General features: G+C 35.9%; 2 protein-coding genes across 48 annotated transcripts in view; both read right to left on the bottom strand.

The window, feature by feature from the left end:
- LOC145680198 (uncharacterized) overlaps positions 1–1,821 on the bottom strand; it is a 490,330-nt gene extending 488,509 nt beyond the window's left edge. For 19 of the 47 annotated variants that reach the window (XR_014130618.1, XR_014130617.1, XM_081750504.1 and 16 more), the window contains exon 1: positions 1,294–1,817. Coding sequence is in view for 45 of the 47 variants with exons in the window: in XM_081750504.1 (XP_081606630.1) it covers positions 1,294–1,449 (156 nt within the window). In the remaining 2 variants the exon portion in view is untranslated. Of the gene's footprint in view, positions 1–1,293 lie in introns of all 47 variants that reach the window. The other 28 variants (XM_081750481.1, XM_081750478.1, XM_081750479.1 and 25 more) reach the window with 7 other exon arrangements.
- A 141-nt stretch (positions 1,822–1,962) lies between these two features.
- Positions 1,963–4,822, bottom strand: LOC145681689 (uncharacterized). The gene is made up of 3 exons (XM_081753308.1): positions 4,167–4,822; positions 2,384–3,758; positions 1,963–2,055 (listed from the first exon to the last, which is right to left on the bottom strand). The coding sequence occupies exons 1-3, from the start codon at positions 4,820–4,822 to the stop codon at positions 1,963–1,965; spliced, it is 2,124 nt and encodes a 707-aa protein (XP_081609434.1).
- Positions 4,823–20,024: the final 15,202 nt, after the last annotated feature.

Below are 20,024 nucleotides of genomic sequence, written 5' to 3'. Positions count from 1 at the left end.
AGTTTATGTTATATTAGTGTAGGGGTCCCGCATAATTTTTCAAAAAATGATAGTATTTCGCTTATTTCTACCAATATTATATTAGTTTAGGTTAGTTCAGGTTAGCTTAGGTTAGATTTGGTTACGTTATGTTACGTCTAAGCACTTGCTTCATTCATTTCTCCTGAAAATTTTGTGCTTTTTACGTGCTTCTGGACTCCTTGTACTAAACATACTCCTGATCATCTTAGTTGTACCAATAATACAGTAACAAAAAGCTCAAAAACTCAGGTGGGTTTTCAATGTGGGCTTGCGGTTTTTTTCGGGCTTGCCCCACTTGGGAAAGCCTGATAAAAACATATAAATAGCAATACAATGTAGAAATCAAGTTCATATGGGTCTAATCCGCGGCCACAATCTGTGGAAGATTAGCACTTTTCCGTTTGTCTTATGCTTAAATTTCATAAATTCTATCAATTTTCCCGTAATTTTGATATTTTGGACGTGCAGGTGTAGTTTTGGCGCACCACTTGAACTAATGATTTATTGTCTCCCTCAGTCCAGAAGCACGTAAAAAAAAAAAAAAAAATACAGGAGAAATGGATGATTCAAGTACTTGGACATAGAATAACGTAACCGTAACTAACGTAATATTAGTAGAAATAAGCGAAATTGTACCATTTTTAGAAAATTATGCTGGTCCCGTACACTAATATAATATAACCTAACCTGAACTTACCTATCTCAACCTAATGTCAACAGAAATTACCAAATTTCTTTTTAGAAAAAAATCTGCATCCCTTCTGTTCAACATAGGCATTTCAGAGAGCCACCTCCGGAACTTAACCTCGAAAGACTTACTCTTACACGCTTTACTTCTTTAGAATCAGGCCTACTTTACTTTAGACATATTATATAAGGTTAAAGTTATCAACTAGATTTTATAAGAAAATCGATAATTTTGGCACCCCAATTATTCAGATGCATATAAACCTAACCTAACCTGAACTGATGCTATGAAATTCACATGGTTAAAATTATTTGAAAAAGACAATTTTATATATTTGAAAAAGAAGATATTTTGTATGATTTTACTCATGCCGGTGTCCTAATTTGCCTAAATAAATTTCGCTTCAATGTTTTGTTCCAAGAGTTCATGTTAAATACTAGCCTTACTTATATTTCAAGCAGAGAAATGAACATAAACATCTACGGATATTGTGGATGAATGCACTTTTACCTTGAAATAAATAGAATTATGAAAATAAAAGAAATTCAACAACTACAGTCGGTGTCTTGAAAACTAATACTTACGATAAGTGATAGGCAGTTTAGGATCTTCTGAGAAATATTCTTTCCTAAATTTTCTTCATCAAAAATATTGACTTTCAAATTATTATACAAACTCTGTAAACAAAACCTACAAATCGTTTCCAAGTCCACTTGAGCACCTCCACCACGATTTGTCATTGTATTCTCTAAAAAACAAGCACCATCCAAATAACATCACAATTTCACAAACATGGACAACCGACAAAGACGCTTCGCTTCACATCACAGATGCAACACTCAAATTCTTCTTTCTCTTTCTAGAGCCTGTTCATCTATTCTAATCTGAGGGAAACAAAGATGATGCATAATTGTAGAGTTTCTATTTTTTTTCTTTTGTGCTTGTTAATTTGGAAAGAATTGTCGAACAATTATATTAATTCCCTAACTTTCTTCTTATTGTCCTCGAAGCGATTTACGCTGGGTGAAATGACAACATCCCACTTATCATAGATGAAATTCAACGGAGCCACGAGCCAGAAATAATTGTCCAAATATTACAATTCTTTCAGGATTCTTCTTCTTCTTTTAATGCCTCGGTGCCAAAACCTTTAAGACTCGCTCCGGATAGTAATGCTCCCGGAAGAACGTTTCTAAGCGTTACCCTAGGCAGCTGTTTTAAGTTGGTCACAAAGTGTATATAATGTGAGTCGGTCATGGTGGAACAAAACGAGCCCTACGGGGCTTCTTCAGGTTCAGGTTCAGGTTCAAGGTATTTTCCTTCCTTTCTCCTCGGAAGTTTGGATCCTGGAAAAAAAGAAAAAAAGTAAGTACTGTTTTTTTTTTTTTTTTTTTCTCATTTAACGTTTTCCATTTTCTTTTTCCACCAAAATTCAAGAAGTTCTTTGGTTTTTTCCATTTCTTTCTCACTTAGTTCCCTTCCATTTACATTAAAGCCTAGCCTCCAAGCTAATTTAACCAAATTTCCTTCCTCTTTCATTTCATCGATCCATTTCCATTTTTCCCTGATTTTTTGGGTTTCTTCACATTTTAACAATATGTGTTCTAAAGTTTCATCTTCTTTAAAACATAATTGACATTTTTCATTCACTTCTTTAAATTTTTTCAGTCTTACCCCTGTTTCAAGGCTCCCTGACCTGGCTTTGAAAAGTAAAATGCTTCCTAAATCATTGTTCATGTAATTTATTTTCTCATAACTCTTTTTATGTGTGTATATTCCTTTTAAACTGCTCTTCTTAACAACTTCTTCATACCACTTTTCCTGCGCTTTCTCTTTAAATGTTTTTTCTGTGATTTTTTCCCAATTTTTATAATTTTCTTCTCTATGCCAGCGGGTAGTTTGATCATACTTTCTTTCTAATTTCCTAACTCTCCGAAACCATTTCGTGTTCTCCCCTTTTCTCATATGTTTAGTGGCCTCATGCACCACTTTTACTAATCTTGTTTCTTCCATAAATTTTAATCTTCCAAGATATTTTACTTTACTCACACCTTCTCTTTTTTCAAAATCACTCCAGCCCATTTCTCCTGTTATTGTTACATTTGCACTTAATTTATTTGCTCCTAGGGCAAACCTTCCTATTTGATTTTGTGCTTGTTGTAAAATACTCCTGGTTTTTTCCGTTAAAGTTATTGCTTCATTTGCATATGTTAGCGCCGGTACTGCTACTTGTTTCCATAATATTCTTGATACCTCATATCTATTGTATGACCACATTGCTTTATTTTTTATAATTGCTGTATATTTTTGTACTTTATTTTTCAGTTTTTTTTCATGTTCAACTAAGTATTGTTCTCCTTCCTCAAGTGTGATTCCTAAAAATTCTATTTTTTCAGTCCTGCTTATTTCTATGTTTCCTGCTTGTATATTTTTATCCTCTATGTCTCCACTAAAAACCATGAACTTGCTTTTTTCTTCATTTATTTTTAGACCAATTTCTTCTCCTTTCCTAACTACTGTTTCTAACATTTCCTTAATATCTTCTATATTATTACTCATCAGAGCCACATCGTCTGCGAATAAAGTGCCAGGGATTTTTCTTACTTTTTCTTTTCCTTGCAATCTTAATTCTAACCCTCTGTTTGTTTTGATCAATGCTTCTTCCACTTCATGTATGTATATCAGGAATAGAACTGGTGATAGAGGACATCCTTGTTTCAAACCCTTATTACTTTCTATCCATTTTGATTTTACGTTTCCCATTTCATATCTGTATTTGTTGTTCTTATATAATTCCTTAAGGAGCATAATAAATTTCTTTGATATTCCTATGTTTTCCATTACTTCCCATAATATCTTTCTCTTGACTGTATCATACGCCTTTTCAATATCTATAAATGCTACTATGAAATCTTCTTTTCTTTCTCTGCATATTTCTATCAGTTGTGTTATAATGTAGATGTTATCTGTTGTTCTTCTATCTGTTCTGAATCCATTTTGTAACTCACTCAAAATTTTGTTTTTCTCTAGCCAGTTCATTAATCTATCTCTTAGAATAATTGCAAAAAATTTATATACGCAGCTGGTAATCGCTATTGGTCTATAATTTTTTATATCATGTTTATCTCTACCTTTTCCTTTATATATTAACTTAATCTTCGTTTGCTTCCAACTTTGAGGAATGGTTCTTGACTCAAGTATGTTATTCATAATATTCTTTAAACTTTCCAAATATTTATTATCTAAGTTTATTAACATCTCATTTGACACCTCATCTGTTCCTGTTGCTTTTCCTCTTCTTAGCTTTTTCCTAGCCTTCTCTATTTCCATATTTTCAATATCATTAGTTAAATCCTGACTTTCTTCTTCTGCTCTCTCATTACTCATTTTTGCTAATTTATTTGTTTCATTTTTCGGTTCTTCACAATTTTGTTTCATCGCCCAATCTGTTAAGTACGCCTCAATTTCCGTCCTGTCCTTCATTATTTGTCCCTTTTCATTTCTAAGAATAGTTTCTTTTTCTGTTTCGTTTTGCTTTTGTCTAACATATCTCCAGAATCTTTTCCCTGCTTCTCTCCCTCCTGACTTAATTTCCTCTGCTATTTCTTCATTGAAATTTCTAATTTCTTTCATTTTAGCTATGTGTGCATCTTTCTTGCTGTTTATATATTCGTTCCATGCTTGAATTACTTCTTCTTTCCCGATTTCTCCTTTCTTGAATTTCTTTAGTATTAGTCTATGGGTTCGGCTTTTTTCTTTTCTTATATTAATTTTTGTTTCTGTTTCTTTGGTCCAATTGAACTTTCTACTTTCTCTGTAACCTTTCTTCCCTTCTTTCGCATTTGTAACTTCAGCTGCAGCACTTTTAATTTTTGTTACTAAAGATTCATAGCTTAGTTCATTTGTGTAATCTTTTTCTAATTTCTCTTTATATTTCTTTATATCTTCTTCTTTTTCCAGTCTTCTAATAGTAGGTTTGTTTTGATCTCTTTTATTTATTTTTTTTGGGTGATTTCTCTTACCCTCTTGATCAAATAGCTCCATTTTTATTAATCTATGATCACTTCCTACACTGTAAATTCCCTCTTCATCAACATCAAATTCTTTAACCATTTTCCTGCTTTTTTCACTAACAAGAAAGTAATCAATAGTAGTAGCCATCTCTCTTTTGAAGTATGTCTTCTTAACTGGTGTTTGTCTTATGTTCACTATTTCTAAATTAAAATCCTCTACTAGTGAGTATAAAAGTTGCCCATTTTTGTTTACTTCTCCTTCCGTTTCTATCAAATGCGCATTTAAATCTCCTCCTATTATGTAATCTACATTTTCTTTTCTTATTTCATTTAAATCTTCATTTACACAATTATATATTTCGGTGTTCCACTCTAGATTTTTTTCAGGTCTCCAATATATTACACCTACATATAATTCCTTTTCCCCCAGCTTTACCTTTAACCATAAGTGACCTCTAACCCGTTCCTACTACTACTACTCTACTCTGAGTACTATTACTACTACTACTACTATTACTACTACTTATCTGCACAAAAGTAAGTAAATCACTTTTTTGAGTATTATTTTCATCTTTTAATAAAAAGTATTATTTTAATTTAAAAAGTGTTATCAAAATTTTAAAAATCCTTGGGCCAGGTTTGAACCCGCACCAAAAGCGATTTACGCTACTATACTAGCAAGCTCGGCCACGAGGGCCGACAAAGCGTTTGATTTCTGCTATATGAATGCTACGTGGCAAGAAATGGATAACGTTAACCAATCAGAACCGTGTATTTCGTTCCTACTTCCGGTAGCATTACTCTCCCAAACTAGTCCTAAACCTTTTGGGTAGCGAACGTACGAGACGGATACGGATGACAGCGGAGTGAGAGGTTGTATTTGTTCACTGTGCGGCCAATAATTTCGTGTCTACATAGATATGTTATTCAGTAGCGGTTCGTGGTCTGTAGAAGTACCGGTTGCAATGTTGCAATATCAAAGGTATGTAGTTACGCGCAAGAGTTCCCCTCCCCCCAGCATTCTTGAGTCTTATCCAAAAAATATTCAGGAAATATGAAGAGGAAAGTCCTTATAAGCTCCATTTGTATATTTATTGATTAAAGTGTATTCTCTAATATTGATTTAATATATAAGTTATTTCCTTTTTTTCAAACAACCACTATCAATGTACGTTTATACACTATTTATATACAAAAACTTCTACGTTCATGTTATTGAACAAGAGATAAATCGAATATATAGCATGTGCTGTAAGCCATGAATGATATCGTTAACCCAAAAATAAGAAAAAAAGCAAGAAAATTGCATATATTCATGTACACAGTTAAACAAAATTATTTAATTAAGTAAACTATGCATTATTTTAGAATGAGAGGTCTTTCTTCGTTCTTTTCGAGCTTCAAATTCTTCTATGACTTCATTGAAATCTGAAATGTTGCTCGCCAAGTTTTTCTGAATAGAAAGCATCGCTACTGCAAATATTTTCCGCTTTATTTTCTTTAAGGTACAGAAACACCTCTCTCCTCCGACAATATGCATTTTGTTAGCATTTCTTTGTATGAATATAAGGGACAAAGAGTTCATTTTCAGTAACTACGTATTTTTGTCTGCTGTTCTATTATAAAGAAGCATGAAATATAAGATCTTTTCCTTCAAAAATGAAAAAAAAAATAATAGTTTAACATTCCAGTAATTTAGGCTAAAGAAGACAGACGAATATTGAAAGTGAATAATTTGAGATTAATTTTTTATGCTCTCCGCCGGAAATTGAACACGGGATCATGTGCACGAGTGACACACAGCTAGGAATTAGACCAGTGGTAAGACATTCGAGTCTCGATCGCCCCCTTCCCCCCCCCAGAATAGGATATTTTTTATTTTAAAAATAAAATCTATCCCAAGAATTTTTACCTTTGTATTATAAATGTAAAATAAAATCTATTGACTTCGAACGACTGCCTTCCCCCAAATATTCAGCTTGGATCCGCCCCTGCTACCACCAGACGCGTATTTGCTCTTTGCGAGTTTCTGTTTGTTGACTAACTTCTTTCTTCCAAGCGTCTATATCTCACTCAACCTATCAATTGAGTCAAGCGCTGCCAAGCGGAGGAATTCGTAACTACTACGGAAGCTGACTATATAGCCTACCAGTTGCAACGAAATAGCAACTGGAACCGTGTGATACGGGAGGATAGCAGCGATGCAAGAATAAATCCACTTCCTCATGTTAAGAGATAGGAGCTCGCTGCCATATGCTCAATGTTACTGCTTCCAGTGGCAACGCTTGCTGCCACTGGATTTGTATATCACTCTCTTTCTTTCAGTTTTTTTTAAATTAATTTTTTTAGAAATGCATCAATACTGTGTTGCTCTCAAGAGCAAAGGTTTATTTTTTACTGATACACTACTTTAATACTTAAAAATATCTTTAGTATTAAAGAAATATCCGGTTGCACAACCGTGCAACATATAGTACCAGCCACCACTGATGTTATTCTTTATAATGTATTGTAGAAGATGGTATAACGATACGAACGTTTTGGGCAGGTGAAAAGAAACAGTAACAGCCAGGGCTGGTATGATGAATCACAATGGGTAATATTGGTAGGTAGGCGGTCGTCAACTGCAGGGTATTTGCCAGAAATGTTCTTCTGGGGTGTAATGAATTGCAGAGGGGTTGAAGATTCGGCCTATGTTTAGCAGAAGGGGTCCATCTCTTTTCTCTAAAAAATGTCACAATTTTGGTAATTTCTGTTCACATTCGGTTAGTTTATGGTAGGGTTGGTTAGTTTAAGGTAGGTTAGGCTAGTTTAGGTTACGTTAGGTTAGTTTAGTTTATGTTATATTAGTGTAGGAGTCCCGCATAATTTTCCAAAAAATGATAGAATTTCGCTTATTTCTACTAATATTACGTTAGTTTAGGTTAGTTCAGGTTAGCTTACGTTAGTTTATGTTAGGTTAGGTTAGAGCTGGTTACGTTATATTACGTCTAAGTACTTGCATCACTCATTTCTCCTGTAAATTTTGTAATTTTTACGTGCTTCTGGACCCCTTGTACTAAACATACCCCGAAGATTCTAATAATATGTTTTAAGTAAAAAAAGAAGAAGAAGAAGAAGAAGAAGTTCTCAAGCGTTTCTTTTCTTAATATTGCATACAGGCACGTAGCCAGGATTTCGTAATAGGTGGGTCCGTGAAGAAATACTGTAGTTATCACACCATGGGTTCGATCATTCTAAACTATTTTACTGGAAACATATATTTGTTCGTTTGGAGGGGGCGTAATATTAAATACTGTGGTTACACACCAGGGGTTCGATCAATCTAAACTATTTTACTGGTAACATACCCATATTGATTTGTTAGGACAATGGTTTGTTAGTAAGTATTTAATAACAGACTATGAAGAAATCTCGAGTAAAAGAATATGAAGAAAGTATTCAAAAAGATATACCGTCTTATGCAGGGTCGTTTTGAAGAATGATTAGCGTTATACTAAAGACGTGACTAGTCCTGGAAACATATGTTAGTCGAACTCTTTAGTATGGCTCTAATCACGCATCAAAATGAGTCTGCATAGGCCTATAGTCTTTCGAGGTCATTCGAAGTCGGTTCTTCTTGCCTTCTTCCTTTTATCTTCGTTTGAAGCCGTCAAGAACAGCAACGAGATGTCTTTCAATAGTAAAGACATCCTACAAAATGGATTAATCTTGCCGCGAAATTGAAAATTTCTTTACTAAGTGTAACTGGAATCTGTATTGAGAGGCTCATATTATTGGTGATTGTGGGCATTTTTTAAGTTCTACCTGAGAGTCTATCTGACCGAACCGGTTTATCGATCGTCATTTGTAGTCCATAAGATGAGCACAAAGCTAGATGGAATTGGGAATGCTCCAATACAATAATATCCATTCACAACTTGACCCCTCTCCCCTTTCTCCACACATAGCTCCTCATAAGAAGAGTAACCAAACGCTTTCTTTAGCATTTTATTTTTAACGCTGATTCGTCTTTTTCTCGTTTATTTCTCTTTCACCCTTTCTTATTTTTTTCATTTATGGTTTCGAAGGGGGGGCGGAAGCCACCCCTTGGCTACGTGCCTGCTGCATACACATTACAAATGTAGCATAACCTCGGCAAAGGATTGCATTATTTGCTTTCGTTATGAATAGTAAAAAAGAAAATATTCCTTTCACCTTTATTTGCTATTGTATGAACACATTTTGTTATTCTCACTCTTACGCACACACACACAGACATATAGGAGAATTTTGCCTAAAATGGCATACCACTTTTTGTTATTGATATTTCTGAGAGTCTGTTATTCAATGGAGCCCGAATTTAAAACAAAATTATGTGTTGGTCTTTGAACTTTTTACAGGCCATGTTTGAAGACATAAAAGTAAACATAAAAAAAGACAAATAACTGATTTTGTACGCAGTGTGCCATTTGAGGCATGTACATGGGTAAAATGGCATACTAATAATTGTTACGGTTACAGATATAAAATGTTCTTTAATGTGAAATACAAAACTTAGTGTATGCAACATACGATACTCTACTGAACATCACTCCTGAGCAATATAAGCTCTAAATGTTGTATATTAAGAAGTACAATGTTGTATCTAACGTAGATAAAGATTTTATGATCATAAACATAATAACAATGAACCATGACTAATTAAATAAACTGCTTGAATGGAGTTTTACATATTGGACACATAAAAATTACACATTGGACTAAACCTAATTACATACAGAGTTCACAAACATATATCTTTGTCTTTTTTGATATTCCTGCACATTCTGCGTGAGCCCATCTCCGACAGGTCATACACTGCAACCACTCTTCTCCTGAACGAGACAATGAATAAAGTTCATTACAATAGAGGCAGAGACAGTCATCGTCATCATCATCATCAGTTCCTTTGGTCGGCTTTCTTCTTTTTTTCATTTACATATGGGCTTGCGGTAAGAACTGAGCACTTGTCTGTTCCTCTTCTCTTCCTTTTGGTTGTGTCATGAGAAACGACTGGAAGTGGTGAGATTTGTTCTACACTGACGCACTTAGGAGGTAGCAAAGTTTGTGTTTCCGTAGAAGAAAAGTTGGTTTTTCCTGCACTTCCTTGAACTGCATTAGGTAATCCTTGAGAAGAGGTTCCCTCGTGGTTCCTGGACGTAGATTCTACAGCGGTTTCAGCTTCTCCATTTGAAGCGGGACCAGATTCCATAGTTTCAGAAGGGATAAATAGATGTTCTTGAAATACTCCAGTATTAATAGGCCACAAACCAGTGTCGCGGAAACCATTTTGAGCATTTTGTGCAGTAGCTGATTTTCCATATGCCGAACAAAATATTGATGCCAACTGATAGTGTGTTAGAGGCCTTCCAGGATGAGACTTAAACCAGTAGTTGATTTGTTGATGGTAGAAAGTTTTCAAGGGACCGAAGAAACACACATCAAGCGGCTGCATACAATGGGTACAATGAGGGGGTAGACACACCATTATAATTCCATTTTCTTTTGCGAAAGTGAGAACGTTCAGTGATTTATGGCTAGGATGTCCGTCAACAACTAGAAGCACCTTTTCATCAACGCTAGGTTTCACGAACGAAGCAAAATGTTTTAGGACTTTGAGAAATCCCTCACTTCTCATCCACCCGCTTTCTTCTGCGAGTACTAAAGTCCCCGGAGGATCACCATCAATCAATTCATTCTTCCAGTTCTTTCGTGGGAAAATAATGACTGAAGGAACAAAACCACGTGGACTCATGATGGCTACCACAGTGACATTTTTTCCACGCTCTGCACTTGTTATAGATCCCACTTGCTTTTTCCCTTGGTGGCTAAAACTTTCGGCGGTTTCTGTACTGTAGACAGACCAGATTCATCAATGTTCCATAATCTCGCTGGAGTTATGTTATTGTCCTCAACAATTTTCAGGTACATATCAAAAATGATTTAACAGCCTCTATTAATTTTGTAAGACAAATGTAATTATGACCAATAGCTTTATTAACCTATTGTAGCGCCCCAGAGGATGGCCCGGAACTTCGGAGTGCTACAGAGCGGAAGGCGTCTAACGTACTTAGAACGCAGACTAAAGAAAATCCAGAAAACTGAGTATCAGGGGGTCGCCAGTCTGTGAAAGATGATATGGCAATGGAGTATAGCGCGCACAGACAACGTCCGACAACACGAGGCTTGCCCACACCAGCTCTACGAGAAGGCATGAACAAACCCCCCTTCCTCTTCTTGCTCCTGCGTATACCATAATTTAGAAATAGCTAACCTTAAATTAAACTTATCTAGCTACTAGGGACTTGCACTTGAACAACAACACTTAAAATGGAAAAGATTGTTTATTGTTTGATCAAAAGTTGGTGTTAGGGCCATGGAAGCTTGACATAGAACAGATACTTTATAACAGGTACATATACTATCATGCACGAGAACATATATTCGTATATTTATAAAAACAATAAAAAAAGTCATGCGTGAAAATATTCAGTTACTGATGCATGATTACATCAAAATTCTTGCAGCTATAAACAATTGAGGAGGGACAACCATCTTCACCTCCCTTGTATAATGATTGAAACATTAACACACTTCATAATAATATGCACGTTAGATTCTTACCAAATTCCAGAAGAATTGTCACTTCTGAAGATAATGAAAGAAATAGTTTAAATTTATTATGCAAAAGATAATATCGTATCATAATTGTTAATTGTTGTACCCTGCAACTAGACTTCAAGGATAATAATATAGCTATAAGGTACAAGCCAGCGTATACCCACCATCGGGTGCGCGCCTACATGTGCACTGTCCAAACATAAGTGCAAAGCTCAGTATTAAAATTGTTACCACTAAGAAAAGGTATGCAATAAAATTATACACATTCATCTAATAACCCATTGAGACTGATTACCTGTCACTATGGTATTTACATTCCACATATGGGCATTCTGTGCCCTTTTCTTGATTGAACTGGCAACATTATGCTCCACCCCGGTGAGAGTGAAGCTGCCATGAACACATGTAGCATTAAGCTTGTTTATTCAACATTGTGATTCTTAACTAAGAATATGTACAAAGCATACTTACTAATGAATGATGCATGTATTCAGGATTGATGCTCAATAAGATAAGATAAGATAAAGACACTTTTGTGTAAACAACACAACTGCACTAAAATGCGAGTGGCCAACATTATATGGAGATTATAGGGGACACCTAGCACCGGTGAGAACACAAAACAGCTATACGTGAAGTAGCACTGACAAATAGTAGAGGATACAGCTTACTGCAGCTATGAAGCAACATAAAAACAAGATAATTAAGTAGTGCACCACACTTGTAAACAGAGTTCTTCAAAGAACACCATAGAAATGAGCTTGGAGAGATAGCTGGAGGATTCACTATTATTATGCGAAAGCACTGGCTAATATGCCTCTTTCACTCAACTCAGAGAGCACTGAACATTATAAACACTAAAGAGGGCTTAGAAAAAGTAAGCTTTCGAAGAGCTTAACTGGGCCTGATAAATTAACAGGCTATATCAAAGATGAGCTTTAATACGCACAAACATGCTCAAACATAATTGAACATAACTAAAAACGACATACTCATCAAAAATGACGAATGTGGTTGCTACGAAGGCAACCTTTATCAGGAAAACACCTTTAAACTGCCCATCTTCATATAAGAAACACTAACACAACAGCATCTCATCTCACTACCAGTTGATCCTGAGCCAAGGCTGGGCGGAGCTAAACCAAAGGGGGCTCCAAGGTAACTCCTTAATAATGGAAAAAGTATGAAAAACTCCAGAGAAATGTATTGTGGTGTAAAATAACATGTCCCAGAACTGCATTGTCGCTCGACTAAACACTGAGCGAGCGGCGGCGAAAATAACGGGTGGATTCTTCATGCTGCTCATTCACCTGGGCTATGGGCCACTAAAATGCCTCTAAGTTACTCCTACTGAATATGCGTTTGGCATAAATCCTGCACCACTCTACAAGCTGATTGTTAATAGACTAATACTGCTCACTTAAGAAACTGCACTGGTTCACAACAACACATATGAAAGGATATTGGTTTGGAATAAACGTGCTACTTGCTACTAAAATGCCATCAGTAGCTGTAGAATCCAATACTTGGTACAGTAACAAGTACACTAGAATGTAAAGAAGCCACATTTTGTTGAAGTACATGTTTAAGTTCAAGGAAGTAGTGTTGTAGCAAATATATGAATGGGAATCAGCATTTAAGTAGTTTGTACGTGAAAACCAAGTTACTTCCTAGGAAGGTACATTGCTGATTCGTTACAATCCTTGTAAAGATCTGGACTCTTGATGATTCTGTGCTAGATGTTGAATACATTGCTTCCTTCACTGATATGATACCGGACAGAGCGTGCCTGGGGCGGGTTCCCACAGAAGTTTTTAGTGCTTCATTATGGTTTCATACATTATCACAACCAAGAAAAACTTCCTGAAAATTGCCATTATCGTATTAAATGGAGAATGTCACTAGGACGAACACAGAACTTGAAATATAATTAATGGAGAGGCACACACCGACAGACAAAAACTTGTAGCTATGACGAAACACGTGGGAGACCACTTGCTCTCCTTTATAAATTCCTCTTGGAAATTGCACACCAAAATTATGATGAAAAAGTAACCGTAAAGCTTCACTTACACTCAATGTTGCTCTGTCAAAACTGTTGATTACTAATAAAAGGAGGATGGCTACGAGAGGCCTAGATTAACTATAATTTTAGGCTTCATTTTTACAGATATCCAGAAGCCATGCGGTACACAATCTTTCTTCCTAGTACAACGGAAGTCACCCGCTCGTCTTCCCTCCACAGAAGCGGAAGTATCAATGTTGCCAGATCTTACAAAAGAGAGTTAACAATACTACTTAAAATATTACTATTATAAAATAACACAATTACTAAGGGCACTACATCCTCGCCCTAGTTGAATAAAAAAAAGAAACTTTGCTGTCAAAGTTTGTTTTTTTTTACAGGTAAGTGTTTACCAGCAATTCCTGTCTTTTCTGTAAAGAACAGTTAAATAATTTTACATTATCTAAGTTTTGAGTACCAACCCATTCATTGTTTAAATTTACTAAATCTACGGTATTGTTTTCCACACCAATTACCAAAAAAGGTCCAAGATATTTAACAAAAAACTTACTGATGGTTTTATCTAACAATGAGCTATGTTTACGATTTTTAACAAATACGAGGTCACCGATTTTAATCTCAGTGCCTGTTTGTTTCACCTTGGTTTCATTCTTCTTATGACTTTTCTTAGTATTCAATAACACATGTTGATGCCGAAAGGCATGGTCTACATTACCAAATGCAGGAGGCCAATTTAGCTCCCTTTTAAAATTTTCCAAAGCTGAATGATTTAGAAAAAGTTCTGAAGGTGCGTACCCTGTGGTAAGTGACACAGAGTTGTTCAACAGCGTTTGCACCTCAGATAAGTGTTGACTCCATTGAGTGTGATCATGACTTATAAATACCCTTAGTAACCTAGATATCTCTGAATGATAACGTTCCACCGGATTAGCTTTGGGGTTGTACGGACTCAAAAGTAAGTGATGTATACCATTCCTGCGACAAAAACGTCGCCAGAGGGACGAGAGGAACTGGGCGCCTCTGTCAGTTATGATTTCCTGAGGGATTGGAAAATGATAAAAGTATCTCCTAGAGATTATAGAAGTGATTTCCTTGGTGCTAGCATTCCTAACAGGGTATAATACAAGAAATTTACTGTAAACATCTAAGATAGATAATATATAATAATAACCATTACTTTTTGGTAACCTGCCAACGAGGTCCACACTCAGCTTGGCATGTGGGCTGTCAGCATCCACATGGCAAATTTGATGTACAAAGATCTGAGATTTACTTTTAGTTCTAGCACAAGTTTCACAATCATTAATGAACCTAGCTATATCTCGTTTCATGTTCGGCCAGTGAAATAACTTTTTACAATGTAGATAACATTTGCGTGAGCCGAAATGAGCTTCCTTGTGAATTTCATCTATAACAATGTTTACTAGACTCTTAGGAATTATTAATTTCCAAGTATCATCCTGCTTAATATACATTAAATCTAAATGCCTAGAAAAGTTAGGATTACCCTTTTCCAGTTTAGCAGAACATCTAGCTACAAACTCATCAGAGGTTTGTTCTTCCAATAACAGCTTAACAAAAGAAGATTGACTTAAATTTCGAAATACAGCGTTTACCATGAAAGTAGAATTAATCGTATTCTCCTCGTCAGGAGGATTGCGTGAAATTATGTCTGCAATACGGTTCTCTGCTGAGGAGAGATGTTCAAACTTAAGGTTAAAATCTTGCCACTTTAATAATAGTCTGGTTGTTCTAACATCCAAATTTCTAATAGTTTTCAGATGAGTAATAGCTTTGTTATCTGTGTGAACAATTACCTCTTTTCCTAGAATGTAATCGGCAAAACGCTCGCATAAAAACACTACTGCTAATAGTTCAGTTTGAAAGATGGACAGAGATCTTTCCGTATGTTTAATTCGCCTGCTGGCATACGAGATAACCTGAAAATCATCTCCTTCATACTGCCCTATATAGCCTCCAATGGCAATTATGGAGGAATCTGAAAACAAATGAAATGCCTTATTCATGTCTGGGAGCACTAAAGCTGGCGGAGAAACCAACGCTTTCTTTAACAGTTCAAATGAATGCATCTGTTCGGGACCAAAGTGAAACTTTACGCCCTTACGCAATAAAGTTACCAAACTTTCGGTGAGATCTGCGTAATTGTGAATAAATTTCCTTCTCCAATTTGCTAGGCCTAAAAATTGTCTCAATTGCTTACGATTCTTGGGAATTGGAAATCTCTGTATGGTTTCATTAAGTTTAGGATTAACTTTAACTTCTTTACCTGATATAATGTGACCTAAGAACAACAATTCGGAAAACATGAACTTACATTTCTGAAAATTTAAGGAAAAGTTTAAGTTATTCAAGGTATACAACACGAATTCCAAATGCTCAAAATGCTTACTGATAGAATCGGAAAAACAAAGTAAGTCATCTAGATAACAAGAAACAAAATGCTTAGTGCTTAAATCGAAAATGCTATTCATTACAAATTGAAATAGACTAGTGGCAGATTTAAGTCCCATGACTAAATATTTGAAACAATATTGCCTACCTTCGAATAAAAATGCTGTTTTTTCATATGAATCTTCCTCTAAAGGCAAACAGTAATAACCGTCTCGGCAATCAAAAGAAGAGAAAACTACTGAACCTTTGAGACGTGCTAATATGTCTTGAATTGGCTCTACCTTAACATTAAAAGATACCACTTTAGTATTTAGATGTCTTAAATCTAAGGTGGGTCTTACTGATTGTTTGTCAGCTTTATAAACACAATGAATTGGATTGAGATAAGGAGATAACCTTTCTTCGATCACTCCCCACTCAAGCCATTTTTGAATGAGCTTTCTGAAAGGTTCCCGCATAGCATATGGTATGGGGTACGGTTTACATACAACAGGTTCGTTGTCTGTTAATTCTATCTTTAAAGGCTTAACCTTAGCAGGCCTAGGGCGTTCAGAAAACAATGATCTATAGCGAAGAAGTAGTTCCACTAATTTACTCTTAACTTCAGATGTTAAATCTGTTCTTTGGAAAATTGTATTTCGAATTTCACTTTCAGATACTAAGTAGTCTTCCTCTTTACTAACTTCCTGTATCAGAGGTTCAGATTCTACCGAACTAACCCAGAGAGAATTTAAATTTAATTTAACAGGTTTACCATCCAAATCATCCAACATTAAGATTTGCTTTGAAAAATCAACTACACAATTATATTTGGTTAGGAAAGGAGTACCTAACAAGACGTCCGACTTCATTCCTTCTACAATAAAGAAAGGAATTTCTAAAACATGATCTGAAAATTCTAAATACAGTATTTTCTGTCCTTTGACATTATACTTTTCATCACCTACAAAAGATTGCAATGTTACATTTCTAGCCGGAGATAACTTAGCATTAGGCAATGTTTCTACAATTCTTTTCCAAACACCAAAGTTTAATAAATTAGCTTCACAACCACTATCTATTATACATGAAAGAAAGATACCGGCTATTTTACCTGATAAGAATGGGGATTTGATAAAAGAACCAACATCATCATTATCTAAAGATTCACTCTCTTTCCAGATGAAAAACACATTCATGGGCTTTTGGGTATACCAAGTGCCATTACATCTATTGGAAAATTTACCTTCTGGCCGCTGAGTTTCAGTTTGGCGGACTCCAGGCGACCATTCGGGAGCCTGCCTCACTGGTTTAACGCAGTGCTGCATTGAGCATAAGGCTCGGAAGAGGTGGAAGTGGTTGCACCAACCTCAGTATAGCTGCTTCTAAGGTTAGGACAATGAGCGCAAGCACAAGGTGCTACTCTGGATTCAAATTGATCACATGAATTAACTAAATGTTGAGCCACAGAGCTATCAGTGTGGTCAGAGTGAACATTATTCTGATTCTGATTTCTTACATTTGCTCGTCTTACATTACCATTATTTGGCCTACCCCTAGGGCGATTGTTATTATTATTAGCAAAATTATTGATATTTGGCCTAAAATTACTATTATTGCTTCGTTTGTTAAACCAAAACTTTTTCTTATTACTATTGTAATTGGCATTAGGTTGCTTATTATCAATATAATCTTTAACACTAGGATAACTAGTTTGAACCCATTTGTCCTTGGTTTGTGCCTTGCCTGGCTTATCATTAACTTGAACTGGACTAACCTGATCATCAACCGGTTCCTTGTCTACGATTGTAGCCAAGTTTACGTCAAAATGAACATTACGTTTCTTATTTTTGCTAGGGTAATTATCTGAGTCTAATCCAACCTTACGCTTGGTACCTACAGATTCTAGTGAAATCAATGGACAATTCAATAACTTGGACTTGTCAGGAATTTCAAGTCTCATTAACCGTGCAGCTAGTTCTGGCACAGAGGAAATATCCACTTGACTCAGAGTAAACTGATATTCCTGAGGTAAGGTATCAATAAGGTAGTCTACCAACTCTTCTTGAGGAATATTCCCTTTAAGCATTCTAATACCTTTGGACAGCTTCCACACGAACTCTGAAGCCTTACCGTGAACATTGGGATTGTACTTTGTAGACAGTAGATATCGCAACTGGGCCCTACACACCTTAGGATTAAGGTACTGTGCAAGAAACAAACGTTTGAAATCATCGTATGAAAAGATTTGATCTTTAACCTGAGAAATCCAGCAAGCAGCTGACTCTTTCATAGACCTAACTGCAACCAAAATCTGGTACTCAGGGGACAAATTGGCTAACTTAAAGTTTTGCTCTAATTGCTGAAGGAAATCTAAAGGCGAAATTTCTAACACATTTCCTGTAAATTCGGGAAAGTGACTAAGATCGGATAATTTTAATGACTTTTGACATTTATTGGACGAATCGGAAACAGCCAGTATGGGACCATTATCAGCCCCTAGAGAGGAACTGGGCATGTTCTCTCTCAACATTCCACAACAACCAAGATTAACATTATTCGCATTAGCAAGTGACACACCAGGAACCTTATTCACACCTACTGTGCACGAGGAGACTACAGGATTCATAGAAAGGCGACTGCTAACTCCAGAGAAGTTCCTATCCCCACTGTCTAACTGACCTCTATTCTGTGAAAAGCATGAATGAGTACAACAAGCGTGGCTTGGAGCATGAGAGAATGAAGTGTGAGTATTATTACTACTATTAATCCTGTACGTATCAGTAACGACATCTAAACAAGAGGATGGAAAACAAGATGTAGTAACAAATGAAGTGGTTCCCATTAATGGAGTGGAAACGACCACCGGGACCTTCGGAATGGTGTCATAGGAGTTACTTCTAGTATGAGAAATTCCCAAAAAACGGTCCACATCTTCAAAATGCCTAGGTTCCACATTTATAACTGAATCAGTCTGTTCACCACTTTCTTCTTCTTCATCCTCACCTTGTTCAAATAAACTATCCAATTTCTGTTTCAACACCTCAAGGTCTTCCCTCATATTAAGACATGAATTAGTATTACGCTGAATTTCCTGCATCTGATTAGCCAAACTATTTAATTGACGCTTACTAACACTGTTGTCCTTCAAGACATTTAGTAATGCTTCTTCTTGAGAGGCTAGATTTTCATTAACAACTTCAATTTGATGGGTAAGTTCTACAGTATTATTCTCCAAACGATTACTTAGAGAAGTAATTCTGTCATCCTGTTCCTTGAGATGACGATCAACAGTTTCTTTTAAACTAGACACTTCTTTATTTATAGCTACCTTTACTTGGGAAACCTCTTTATTTACCACCTCAGACATTTCACCAATGACCATTGTTTTTACCTGCGAGACTTCTTCAGTCACGGTGGCTTTCATCACTGAGACTTCTTCAGTTACGGCCACCTTTATTGAGTCTATTTGACTAGAAAGCTGAGACATCAATTCAGCAAAGTTGGAGGTATCACTACCTTTTTCACTAATGGTATCATCCTGATTCCTAGTAACTACGACTATAACATTTGAATCTCCATTCTCAGTGGAATCATTTATTGACCTACTGGGTTGTGCTACACATTTATTACAATCCCAGAGGACTACAGGTTTACTTCTCTCACTAAATTCCTCTTCTGTTAACTCGGTGCACTGTCTAGAGTACCAAGTGTTACAGGAGGTACACTCTAACAATGTGCCGGCATGGCCACATTGTCGCGTTTTCTTTTTATTCTTGTTCATTGTGACACTAATAGTTCAACACAATAAAAGAAAGAAATAAAGTTCAATATATTAGCACTACACAATACTGTTTATATATATATATATGAACACCATTTCATGAAGATGAGGAACCCGTAACCCTTGCACTTCTGTTCCGTCTCAACAGCGATTTAGCAGCCTTACTTTTTTTTTTTTAGGAACCACATTACTACATCAAACCAGAAATGATATTCAAAAGAATCTCAAAGAATATTTAACTATAAAGTGTGACGCGCTGACGTAGAGAATGTTTACCTACTTTCCATGGCCAACACAACTAAATAAACCAACTAATAACACGTGATAATTGACTCATAAACACAAGAAAAGAATCAAGACTTCCAGGCACCTAAACACAAGTTATGACTAACAAGAACTGAAATAGACAATACCAATGAAAAGAACGATCCAGCAAAGAACCTAGCTAAGGGGAGCCAG

The sequence above is a fragment of the Thermobia domestica genome, chromosome 3, assembly GCF_964235325.1.
Source record: "Thermobia domestica chromosome 3, izTheDome1.hap1.1, whole genome shotgun sequence".
NCBI classification, from domain to species: domain Eukaryota; kingdom Metazoa; phylum Arthropoda; class Insecta; order Zygentoma; family Lepismatidae; genus Thermobia; species Thermobia domestica.
The sequence above is the reverse complement of the archived record's forward strand: the minus strand, read 5'-3'. Positions and strand labels throughout refer to the sequence as shown.

Excerpts from the sequence above, each read along its gene's own strand:
- LOC145681689 (XM_081753308.1), bottom strand. The coding sequence starts at position 4,822 with ATGGTTAAAGAATTTGATGTTGATGAAGAGGGAATTTACAGTGTAGGA. Across the intron at positions 3,759-4,166 it reads GACAGGACGGAAATTGAGGC|AGATAGATTAATGAACTGGC; the intron begins GTACTTAACAGA and ends AATTATTCTAAG. Across the intron at positions 2,056-2,383 it reads CAGGGAGCCTTGAAACAGGG|GATCCAAACTTCCGAGGAGA; the intron begins GTAAGACTGAAA and ends CTTTTTTTCCAG.